The sequence below is a fragment of the Mandrillus leucophaeus genome, unplaced genomic scaffold, assembly GCF_000951045.1.
Source record: "Mandrillus leucophaeus isolate KB7577 unplaced genomic scaffold, Mleu.le_1.0 Scaffold841, whole genome shotgun sequence".
NCBI classification, from domain to species: domain Eukaryota; kingdom Metazoa; phylum Chordata; class Mammalia; order Primates; family Cercopithecidae; genus Mandrillus; species Mandrillus leucophaeus.
In genome coordinates this window covers 1,265,718-1,278,575 of record NW_012109153.1, presented here as the reverse complement: position 1 = coordinate 1,278,575, position 12,858 = coordinate 1,265,718, and the positions used below count along the sequence as shown (strand labels likewise).

Genomic DNA, 12,858 nt, shown 5'->3' with positions numbered 1-12,858 from the left:
CTGGGTTCACGCCATTCTCCTGCCTCAGCTTCCCGAGTAGCTGCGACTACAGACACCCGCCACCATGCCTGATTAATTTTTTGTATTTCTAGTAGAGACAGGGTTTTACCGTTAGCCAGGATGATCTTGATCTCCTAACCTCGTGATCCGCCCATCTCGGCCTCCCAAAGTGCTGGGATTACAGGCGTTAAGCCACCGCACCCAGCCTTATTTCTTACCTTAGAATGCTTTTCTAAATACACTCCATACAAGGATCTAAAAACGAGAATGGAAGCTTTTTTATACATTTATCAATGAGAGTAAAAACTGGTACAATCAGCCGGGCGCGGTGGCTCATGCCTGTTATCCCAGCACTTTAGGAGGCCGAGGCGGGCGGATCGCGGGGTCAGGAGATTGAGACCATCCTGGCTAACATGGTGAAACCCCGTCTCTACTAAAAATATATTTTAAAAAAATTAGCCGGCCGCGGTGGCGGGAGCCTGTAGTCCCAGCTACTCCGGAGGCTGAGGCAGGAGAATGGCGTGAACTCGGGAGGGGGAGCTTGCAGTGAGCTGAGATCCGGCCACTGCACTCCAGCCTGGGCGACAGAGTGAGACTCGGTCTCAAAAACACAAAAAACAAAAAACAAAAAAACTGGTACAATGCGTTTTTTTGGTACGATATTTGGTAACATCTACTCACATTTAAAATGTGCATACACCAATTCATCCTTAAGAATTAATCTACAGGTATACTTCCACAAGTACACAGAAATACATGTGCAAAGATGCTAAATAAACATAAACTGGTAAACAATACACATTTCCATTATTAGCAACTGGATAAAGTTTGGCACATCTATATAATGAAACAGTAAGTAGTCATTTAACAGAATTAGGTAGGTTTTCATGTTTTAACATGAAAAGTTGTTCAGGAAATATTAAATAATACAAGGAAGTTACAAAACAAAGATCATCTATTTTGTGTTTTAAATATACCGTTGCGCGCAGTGGCTCATGCCTATAATCCCAGCACTTTGGGAGGCCAAGGCGGGTGGATCACCTAAGGTCAGGAATTCGAGACCAGCCTGGCCAACAGGGTGAAACTCTATTTCTACTAAAACATAAAAATTAGCTGGGTGTGGTAGTGCGTTCCTGTAATCCCAGCTACTCGGAATGCTGAGGCAGGAGAACTGCTTGAGCCCGGGAGGCGGAGGTTGCAGTGGGCCAAGATGGTGCCACTGCACTCCACCCTGGGTGCATAGAGAGATATTTCGTCTCAAAATATATATGTATATATTCTCTATACACATATATGTATATATGTGTGTGTATATATATAGTGTGTGTGTATATATATATGTAGGTAGGAGGAAGATTTCTGGAAGGTTCTATAGAAACCATTTTATTTCTGTGGATTAGAACTAGAGCAATGTATCTCAACCTTAGCACTGCTGAAGATGGTTCAGATAATTCTTTGTTGTAGGAGCTGTTCTGAGCACTGTAGAGTGTTTAGCAGCATTTCTGACCAGCATTTCTCATCAGTGCTGTTCCCCTAGTTGTGACAACCAAAAATGTCTCCAGGCATCCAAATGTTCCCTGGGGGAAAAACTCACTCCCAGTTGGGAACTACTGAACTAGAGAATGAAGAAGTGAAGCTGAGGAGAGAGATGTAGTTGTCACTTTATATCTCTTTTCTCCCCCATTCCTACCATGATAATATGTTACAAAAACAATATAAAGATAATTTTAACAAAAACCAAAGATTGCCAGAAATTCTTCATTAACACATTAAATTTAAAATACTTGTAGGATATGAACCTTTGAGGAAAAAAAAAGAACTATGTAAGAAGCAATATAATTGTTAAAAAGAATTAAAAAGGACTTATCTATCTTCAACAGAAAAGGCAGAAAGACATATGGATTCTGCCACTTTTTTCCCATGACTGCCTCTTCTCAAGATGTCCATACTCTCTCTTCCTTTCTTATTCCTATGCTCTGAAGTCTTTTGGGAACTATAGTTCTCCATCACCAGGATGGCTTAGACCAATACCTTCCTCTTCTTTATTGTTTTGTATATTCAGACAAATACACAGAGACAAACCAAAACTGACATTAGAAATGTAAAAATTTCTAATTTTCCCAAGAAGCACAGGGAATTACTTAACATTTATTTAAAAACTGAAGAAATAAAACAAAGTTGTCATTTGGAAGAAGAATAAAACCTGCCATGAAAACACAGCGTAGAATAAAGAAAATTAAGGTAGTAATAGAAATAAATTTGATAATGAATAAATTTCCAAAATTTAGAAATCCTGCCAAGCTTAGTACCTCTGAAAAACAGATGCAAAATGTGTAACATGATTATTAGGAGGAGGGAAGCAGTCTGTTTGTTATCTTCGGACATGATTTCAAATACAATCATTTTCTGTGACAGTGAGTAACTATACTGAGTGGTAGTATTTAACTTCTTAAGAATATGTACTTCAAAGGTAAAACTGCTATGTGAAAAGGGCCTAAAGGCAATAAATATCATAACCATTGTTCTTATCCACATCAAGTTTGTGTCTGAGTGTATTTAACATATCTGCATAATTTCAGTGGATCTGAAAATAGTAAGTTTTGTATAGGTGATTGATGTTATTATATAATTCTCTATGTTAATTTCAGAGCAAACTGGTCTATTTCGAAGAATTTGACGCAGCTAAGGCTATGACTTTGCTGCAAAAATTTAAAGAAAGTCACTTTTTAAAAATGGTGTGGGGCTGGGCGCGGTGGCTCAAGCCTGTAATCCCAGCACTTTGGGAGGCCGAGATGGGTGGATCACGAGGTCAGGAGATCGAGACCATCCTGGCTAACACGGTGAAACCCCATCTCTACTAAGAAATACAAAAAACTAGCCAGGTGAGGTGGCGGGCGCCTGTAGTCCCAGCTACTCGGGAGGCTGAGGCCGGAGAATGGCGTGAACCCGGGAGGCGGAGCTTGCAGTGAGCTGAGATCCGGCCACTGCACTCCAGCCTGGGCTACAGAGCGAGACTCCGTCTCAAAAAAAAAATGGTGTAGTGTGGCCAAAGATTCCTTATGGGCACAAAATTACAAATGCTTCAGTAAAAGCCACCTCAGACATGAGCTCATGATCTTGCTCAGATATCTGTAACGTATCTCTGGGTAATAATACACTTTTCTGAGAGGTAGCAGGGAAAGGAAGGGCTAAGGGAAAGCATGGCTCTCAGACTGCACTAGAGCTGCTCTTGAGTTTAGTTCTGCATCTTGTGTTTGCATATAACCTTTCTTTTGAAAAGCTATTGTTTGCAAAACAGCTTGAAAACTACAGGTTGAGCATCACTAATTTGAAAATCCAAAATCCAAAATGCTCCAAAATTCAAAACTTTTTGAGTGCCAACATGACACTACAAGTGGAAAATTGTATCTGGCCTCATGGGATGGGTTGCAGTCAAAACTGTTTCATGCACAAAATTATTCAAAATGTTGCATAAAATTACCTTCAGCCTATGTGTATAAGGTATATATGAAACATAACTGAATTTTATGTTTACACTTGGGTCCCCTCCTCAAAATATCTCATATCTCATTATGCATATGCAAATATTCCAAAATCTAAACAAATCCAAAATCCAAAACACTTCTGGTCCCAAGCATTTCATATAAAAGCATTTTAGTACACAGATATACTCAACCTATAGTGATTTATGCCCATGTAGTAGAAAACTAAATCCTTCCTCTACATTTGGATTTCATGTGTATTTGTATATATGTGTGCATGTGTATATACATATAACTTTAACATAAAATTCACATAAGTGATTATATAAAACAAATCATAAATTAGCATATGACTGAAAACCATACCTGATTCTGGCCAGAACAGCTTGTAGAAAGCTCAATACTGTCCTAAGTTCAGATTCTCGGCACGCTCGCAGAAGCATACTAAAGCCATCATTAAGCAGTTTTTCATGGGAAGGATACAAGCAATAGCTGGTCTCAAACACTTCTTGAACACCATCAATGTATATGGAAAGAAGTGTCCAGAGAGTCTGTCTCTGTATCATTTCCTCATTCTTAGACACCAAGAATTCCTTTGCTTTCTCCCGGAAAGCACATGAAAACTTCTCAGCCAAAACACCAATGTCCACATTTTTCTGGGCATACATCAAGAGGAAGGCCATGTGACCCTTCCAAATGAGGGCTCTCTGAGACGTTTTAAAAGCAGGCTTGAGGAAATTCAGGAGGTCTAAAACATGACTTGCAACATCTTCTACCTCTGCAACAGCTGCTAACAGTAGAAAAAGGCTAAAAAAGTTCTGTAGACCAACTTCAGTTAGTTCTTCCATTCTTTTTTGATGGAATTTTGAATATATCCTGTAAAACATTAAAAATGCTTTAATAAAATTGTTGCATTCACAAAAACTTGTATCTCTTAAAATATGCTTCAATGCTCATGACAATCTCATTAAATTTTAAGCTAATTCTTCATTTTGATGCTGCCTTGTCACTTTGTTTACTTAGAAAGTAAACTCACATAATGGCCCTACCTTGAAATTTCCCAATGATGAGGCAAATCACCTGTAAGTGAATCAAAGGATTCAATGGTTTTCCCCAAAGACAGTACAAATGTTTTCATATAGTATATGGCTTTTCCTTTTATTCAAGTCCCCCATCACCCTTCTTTTCTTATTTTTATTAGTAAATAAGAAAAAATATATAATATTTTAAGTACAATGTAATATGCTTTTACAGAAATCTTAACAGGACAATTTTACATAACAATTATCCTTAAACTCTCTCCCTGCACCCCTCACAAAGACTCGTTCTTATTTTACCTATACCTTTAGACAATGCAAGGTGTTAGAAAAATTATTTTTAGCCACCTGCAAAGAACTAGGCATATAAAAATCTCTCATCAATACTATTTAATACAATAGTTGACACAATAGTTAATACACTAGATAATAATATAGTTAATAGTTGACATACTTTTCTCTCATCAATTAAGGGATTAGAATTGAAAACAATTCATCTGAATTCCTACTTACAAATTAAGTTGTTTTTTTGTTTTGTTTTGTTTTTTTCTGAGACGGAGTCTCACTGTTGCCCAGGCTCGAGTACAGTGGCACAATTTTGGCTCACTGCAGTCTCCGCCTCCCAGTTTTAAGTGATTCTCCTGCCCCAGCCTCCTGAGTAGCTGGGATTGCAGGCACGCACCACCGCGTTTGGCTATTTTTTTTTTTTTTTTAGTAGAGACAGAGTTTCACCATGTTGGTCAAACTGGTCTCAAACTCCTGATCTCAAGTAATACGCCCGCCTCAGCCTCCCAAAATGCTGGGATTACAGGTGTGAACCACCACACCTGGCCTTAAGTTTTGCAACTTCTATAACTGGTTTATTCAGGACAGAAATGAGTAATGCTCATGAGAGTTAAATGTTTATAAGTAACTACTTGAAAGCTGACAAACTCTTAAAAGTAAAGATCTGTTTAATTATCTTTGTATCATCTACTATCTCCACTATAGTGTTTGACATACAGTATGTATGTAATAAACAGAATTGTTATTGAATAAATTCCAATAACTTCTTTCAACCATAAAGTTCTGAGTATTATGTCTTCCATAAAATTCCTTAAGATTCAAAAACAAACTGTCAAATAGAACAAAAGAAAAAAACTGTTTGAGCCATGTGATTCTTGAAGATTTAATAAAGAAGCTGCCATTTAAAACAGTATATAATAAATAAAAAATCCAAACCATATCACCATGCGCTTATAAGAATTACTCACTGTGGGACTCAAACAGGAATTTCATTAAGTGATTCTTTAGAAGTCCCTACCTAGTATTCTCTTCCCTGAGAGGTCTCAACAAATAATCTGAGCAAGTGGTAGATGGTGGTGTATTGCACAAAGAAGGCTAAGAAAAGGGCTACTACAGGCAAAGGCAGTAGAAAAAAGAAAGACAATTTAAAAGTGTACTCACTGAACAAGCAAAACTCTCAAAAGAGAGAGAAAGAAAACAATGGACTAATGTGACCACAGTTTATTTTATCAGAAATGAAAATAGCATAGTTCCCAAATGAGAACATTAGTTATCTAGTTCTACTATCTCTGGTCAGTTCTCATTAAAAAAACACAACAAACAAAAAAAAAAAACAGTGCTTGTGAACTGCTGGGCTCAAAGAACACAAAAGTTTTATATGTTGAAACTATCACCTACCAATGTGCAACCTGAAGATGTTTGTTTCTATAACTTTTAATCAAATGCATATAATGGATTACCTAGTAACATTATAACTAATTAAGACTCTAGCCCCAAGTAAACTTAACAAAATACAAAGAGTAACACTTATCCAAAGATATCAGTGCACATTCATGACAAAAGATACTGCATATACCTTCCTTTGACTTGTTTCCAAGGATGAGGGCCATTGCTCTTCATTGCTTTCTTAACAACTTTTGCCAGAATGCAAAGAAAAATTGTATAACTACTGCTGGATTTATACAGATCCTGATCTTGTTTATCACAACAGCAAGTCTTCACCATTTCAAGCATCGACAAGGGTGACTTCATGGTATTAGCAAGGCCTTTAAAAGGAAGCCAAGAAATACTGAAGGAACTATTCTAAAAGGGGGGAAAAAGGTAGAAAATAATTATTAGTCTCTCAGTAAATAAAATGGTAAGCTGCAAATCCCAGTTAGTTGGTTCATCAAAAGTTTGACTCATCTTCATCACAAAAACTACATAAACATGATCCCCTAAAATAAAAATTCCATGAAAGAACAGAGCATCAAGAGGTGTTCAAATTTTGGATTGTCCCCAAAATGTGTTTTTAACAGTTGATTTGTCCAAATTAGGATACAAACAAAATCCACACATTGCATTCAGCGATATGCACAGCACTTTTGGCTCTTTGATTCTTTATGTTTCCCAATGTTTTTGTTATACCACTTGTTTTTAATATCAGGTCATTTGTTGTATAAAATTTCCCATGTTCTAAATTTAGCTGCTTGTATGGCTCTAGTGTTACTTAATCTTTTATCCCCTATCTTTTCTGTAAGTTGGTCACTATATCTAGAGGTTTTATCCGATTCATGTTGACTTTTTTGGCAAGAATCTTTCATCAGTAGTACTGAGTAGTTCCTATTGCATTTAGCAAAAAGGCACATAAGTTCTGGCTTTTTGTGATGTTAAGATTGGTCAGATTATCAACCTGGTCCACCCATTTTAGTGGTCCCACCAGCCTTTAACTTAACGTTTTAGTAGCATTGATGATCATTGCCCAGATGCCTTATTTCATTAAATGTACAAACTGGTGACTTCTAATTCTATCATGTTTTAATTAGTTCATCAGAAATTTGATTACTCTAAAATATAGTTTGTATTTTCTTTACAGTTTTCAGAATTAGGTGTTTTTTTTTTTTTCCAGAATAACTTTTTACAAAGAAGCATAAATTCAGAGATTTAAACATATTTAATATGTTTTAATTCACTGCAATCACAATTCTTTCTTATGCTCAAATTTTCCCATTCTCTGGGCAATGGATGTTCCTTCAGGTTGGCTCCTGTGTCCTTCTGACATGACTCTAGCTTACTTTGATACCTTCCCTGGTTTCTGGTATGACAAGACACCCCAGACTCACCTTGTACACATCCTGCCTCAGGATTACAATCAGTCATTTCTCAACTAGCCTAAAAATTATGCTTCAGAGAAGGGTATTTTTCTAATTTTTTAGTAAGCTCCATTATCCACAAATCCAAACTTGTTATTTACTTGTAAATCTTCCATTACCATTTTCTATTTTGATTGAGAGGTTCTATACACCTCTCAATCTCCTCTCTATACACAAGGTATAAATCCTTAAAATCTACCTTTAAAATTTTAATCTTCCAAACTCACCCTCTCCTTTTGAAATACATTGTCCCTATTTCAGTTCTCAGCGATAGTATTTTTGCTCATACAACTACAATAAACCACTAACTCGTCTGTACCCAATTCATTTACACCACTTACAGAAAAAAAAAAAAAAACAACTTTCTCAAACACATACCTAAGTCACATCCTTGCTACTTAGTGTCTCCTGAATAAACCAGAATTAATTGTACATTATCTTCAACCCTTCATAGTCTAGTCCCAGACTGCCTTCTCTAGTCTCCTATCTTCAGTCTCTCCATAGTTACCCCAGGCCTATCATTCAGAACCGTTGACATGGTAGGAACAGACCAAGCTTTTTCACACCTCCATGTATTTGTCTATACTGTTCATTCTGCCTGGATCTTTTTCTTCTGTTCTTAGGAAATTCTACTCATTCCCAAAGCCAAGTTCAAAAATTATGACCTCATAAAGTCTTCCACAAATACAGATACCAGGTTAGACACCCCCTCCTCTGGAGTTCCACAATTACAACCTTTTTCCCACAATGTATGTATTCCCACCCACTAGCCTATAAGCTACTCAAATGCCAGGATTGTTTCTTACTCAGGACAGCAGTGCCTGTTCAATGTGTCATGAGCAACCAATTATTATTAGAAACATTTATAAATGAAGATTTTATAAATATCTGCTACATTTTAGCTACTTTGTTTACACTTGCTCTGAAGAGAAAAAGGATACCAAATGCTGTCTCCCTTATGACAAAGCTCTACAGACAATGTTAAAGATAAAACTATTCATGAGCTACTCCAATCTACTCTGAAAAAAAATTAACTTTTTAAGAAAAATCCATAACTATTCATAATTAAACCATAAAGAAATTCCTCAAATATGAACAAATTATTAAAATTCCTGGAGCAAAATCATATTCTATTCACTCACCAGGTTCTTACTATAATATTCCCATAAAATGGTAATAATTGCAATGTTTGGCTCCCAGAAATCACAAAGCGTCAAACAACAGTGAAGATACATTCGTAATTGGTCTTCTAGAATACTACCCTAAAAAATAAACTGAAGTTATGAGAAGGTAAATGGGCTCTGGCAATATAAACATTTTCACTTGATATTGTACTGTATAACCTGCAGCTAAAAAGAAAATAAATATATATCACCCAATCATACCCATTCTCACATTCAGACTAGGTCTAAATCAACATAACACATACTTCCAAAAACATGTTTTAAAGACCATTAACATATTCAGATAACAGAAATCATATAACTCGACTTTTAATTCAATTAGTTAAAAATTACAGGTGTTTCATAATTGGATGGTACTGGAAACCCAGAAACCAGAAAAGAAACCCAAACCAGAAAGAAGTGGCAAAGATGACCTAATAATTAAGATGTACACAAATCCAGAGGGCTTGGTCATACTTAAGTACTTGATTAAATTTTTTATAGTATTATAGGAGTTGTTCTTTCTAAAATCAAAGGATTGGCAGAGTACTTCTATTTCAACCTTTTATGAGATAACAGGAGGAAAAGGAAGTAGAAAAAACATAGATGCTTTTTCTATGACAATATAACCATGCATATATTTTTTAAATGACACATCCTGAATTCCAATCATTCAACAATTGTACTTAAAACTTACCACATACTAGGCACTGTTTTAATGTACTACGCATAGGACAACAAGTCAGTCAGACATGGCACATGTACTGGTAGAGCTTACATTTTTGGAGAGGAAAGAAGAGGATTCTAAAACAATATAAATTTGAACAGAAATAACTGCTGTGAAAAACGAAACAAAGTAAAGTAATGTGAAAGTAACTGGTAGAGGATGAGCATCACTATTTTATCAGCTGCTATGAATGGAAAAGCCTTTTGAAGGGCTGCAGTTGAACTACCTGATTAAATGCAAGTCAATAAAGACTTGGAAGAAAAACATTCAAGGCAGAGAAAATGATTGGAAAGTTCCTCAATTATTAGTAGGCTTGGTATTATTTCTAGACAGGAAAACATCATATCTCATTTGAGGCTTTACTGGTCTTGGTAAGAAATTTGGATTGTATTTTAAATATGTTGGGAAGCTACTGGAAGAGAGTAAGCACCGAAATGACACGATGTGATTGTTTCAAAAACACTGCTCTGGATTATACATAAAGAATGAATAGAGGGGATAAGGAGAGACACAGGGAGAACAGGTAGGAGGCAATTGTGTGAAACTATAAGACTGAAACTTTAAAGACATGTTTGGAAAAACATTCAGTGGGATTTGCTGGTAAACTACATTAAGGTATGAAAGAAAGAAGTTTCATGTTTTGGCATAAGGAAATAGGTCAATGGTGCTATTTCCTGAAATGGCAAAGACTAAACGAGGAACTTATGAGGTGAGTGTCCAGGGTATCCAAGTAGAGCTATTAAGCAGACAATCTGACCTATGGGTCTAGAGTTAAGGGATTAAAGTCAGAGTTGTTGACATAAATTTGGGTCAATGATAAAATGATCCATAACTGAGAACCCTTTGATATTACAACATTTTGATATGAAGCAAGTGGAGAATACTCTATATGCAAAAACAAGTGTTCAATGAAGCAAAAAAGAAACCAGGCATTGTGGATGCCAAGAGAAGTATTTCAGAAAAACGACAACGGTGAATAGGATTGACCTTTGCTCAGAGGTTACAAAAAGAAGAAATAAGAACCCTTGGAGGAAACAATATGGAAGTCATTGACGGCGTTGCCAGAGCAGTTTGGGGCTTGGTGAAGACTATGATGAAGAAGCTCAACTATGGATGGCTTATGACATCTAGGAGGTGAGGAAGTAAAGATATTTAAGTGAAAACATATAAACAATAAAGTCTTTGAACAAGTGAGAAGAGTTAAGATCCAGTGTACAGGGGAAGGAATTAGCTCTTGATAGAAAAAGTGACACTTCCAATATACAAGAAGAATAGTCTGAGAGATCAAATATGAAGCAGATGTATTGGGAGCTTTGAAGGTGTAAAGAGAGGAATTCTTAACTGACCAATTCTACTTTTCAATAATTTATGAGGCAAGATGTTGAGCTGAATGGATTAGAGAAGAGCACGTATTAACTTGTATGTCACAGAGAAGTTCTGGGCCAGGCATGGTGGCTTACACCTGTAATCCCAGCACTTTGGGAGACCGAGGTGGGTGGATCACCTGAGGTCAGGAGTTCAAGACCAGCCTGGCCAACATGGCGAAACCCCATCTCTACTAAAAAACACAAAAATTAGCTGGACTGGACGAGGTGGCAGGCGCCTGTCATCTCAGCTACTTGGGAGGCTGAAGCAGGAAAATCACTTGAACCCAGGAGCCAGAGGTTGCAGTGAGCTGAGACTGCTATTGCACTGTTGCACTCTGGGAGACAGAATGACACTCTTTCAACAACAACAACAAAAACAACAAACAAAAACAAAAAAACCACCACCAACAAAAACAGAAGTTCTGAAATAAGTCAGTTTGGAGAGTAGAAAAGCAAACATTCTAGAGCTGACAGCCATTTAAGATTATGATAAGAATTTAAAGTCAGACACCTTAGTAAAAATGAATGTATGATTTTCTCCCACAATATTCAGTTGTGGGTGGTGTGGGAGATAGGAGAGAAAAAATGTTTTTTTCATGGTTAAAACAAGCTAAGGGCCATGGAATTAAAGATGTTTCTCATGGAGTAATTATAATAATGGGTTGTATACATTGTTTAAGAAAGAAAGTGAGGAAATGGAAGAGGACAGAAAAATGAAAAGGTCAATGGTAATAGGCAAAATGAAAAGAAAAATGAAAAGTGAAAAACTGTAGAGTATAACCATGGGAGGAAGTAGATGAGGCAAGTAAAAGAAAATCTAGTAAGTAGTGAGGCTATTAAGAAACTGAAAGCACAGTTTGATTATACACAATAACATCAGGGTCACTAGCAGAAATGGTGTACAGGTAAAGAAGAACACAGTGATCTTAGTATAAAACTTTTTCAATGAAAGAAGAGTAACCCAAACATGGGTAAAAAACAGCAATGCACAATTTTTTTTTTTTTTGACAAGGCCTTAACTCTTTATTCATTATTTAAAATACACTTCAGACTACAAGTTCTCCAGAAGACTTCCTAACTCCCCTACTAGATAAGTGGCCTTTCTTTATGCTTTTATGGCACACTAGGCATACCTACATCATCATACTTACCATGTTAAGTTTATCTGCTTTCAAGTATCTAAGAGCTCTGTGAAAGACAGAATAATGCCCACATGGTGTATACACCACAGTGCCTGTTTCACCAAAAAGCCTCCATAAATGATTCATGAACAAAACTGAGATCTGGGTTCTGATGCTTCTTCCCAACAAGTAGTTACGGCTTAGGGAAAGACATTTAGCTTCTTGAGTAAACAATTAAGCTTATTTAACCAAAGAAGGCAAGGTTCTGTCCATCATTAGCCTCTAATTTTATTAAGAAAATACTAAACTAGATCCAGGTTCATATTGATTCCTATGGCACACTACTGAATTGAAATAAAGCATACTAATTTTATCATGTTTATAAGGTTAAAAAGTAGATTATGTTATCAAAGTTAATATTGAAGGGTTTTGTTTTATTTGACATCTGAAACTCATTTTACCATGTAAAATCCACAAAAACATATTTAAACTGTAAAAAATATGCAAAGTTTGGGAAAAGCAAAAGGATGAATGCTCCACCAAACAGTGGAGTTAAACATATATGAAAATTCAAATCTCAGCTCTGCCATTTCCCAAGCTAGCTGTGTGAACCTGGACAAGTTCTTCAAACATTCTGGGCCTCAGTCTGTAAAAGTGTAAAATGGAAACAGAAATATCATCACTACACAAGACCGTCCTAAGTATTAAGTGAAGGAATGTGCAGTAAGTGTTAAGTACAGTGCTTGCACAGGGATAGCTGTCGTTTTATCTGCAGGAGAGAAATGCACTGTTTTTAGACCAATGCTACTCTTTTGATGATCAAA

At 36.4% G+C, this 12,858-nt stretch overlaps 1 protein-coding gene across 1 annotated transcript in view; it reads right to left on the bottom strand.

Annotated features, from left to right (window-relative positions):
- MMS22L (MMS22-like, DNA repair protein) overlaps positions 1–12,858 on the bottom strand; it is a 136,220-nt gene that overhangs the window by 79,141 nt on the left and 44,221 nt on the right. The window contains exons 12-14 of the mRNA XM_011968384.1: positions 8,799–8,918; positions 6,381–6,607; positions 3,849–4,358 (exon numbers count right to left, since the gene is read on the bottom strand). Coding sequence (XP_011823774.1) covers positions 3,849–4,358; positions 6,381–6,607; positions 8,799–8,918 — 857 coding nt within the window. The remainder of the gene's footprint in view (positions 1–3,848; positions 4,359–6,380; positions 6,608–8,798; positions 8,919–12,858) is intronic.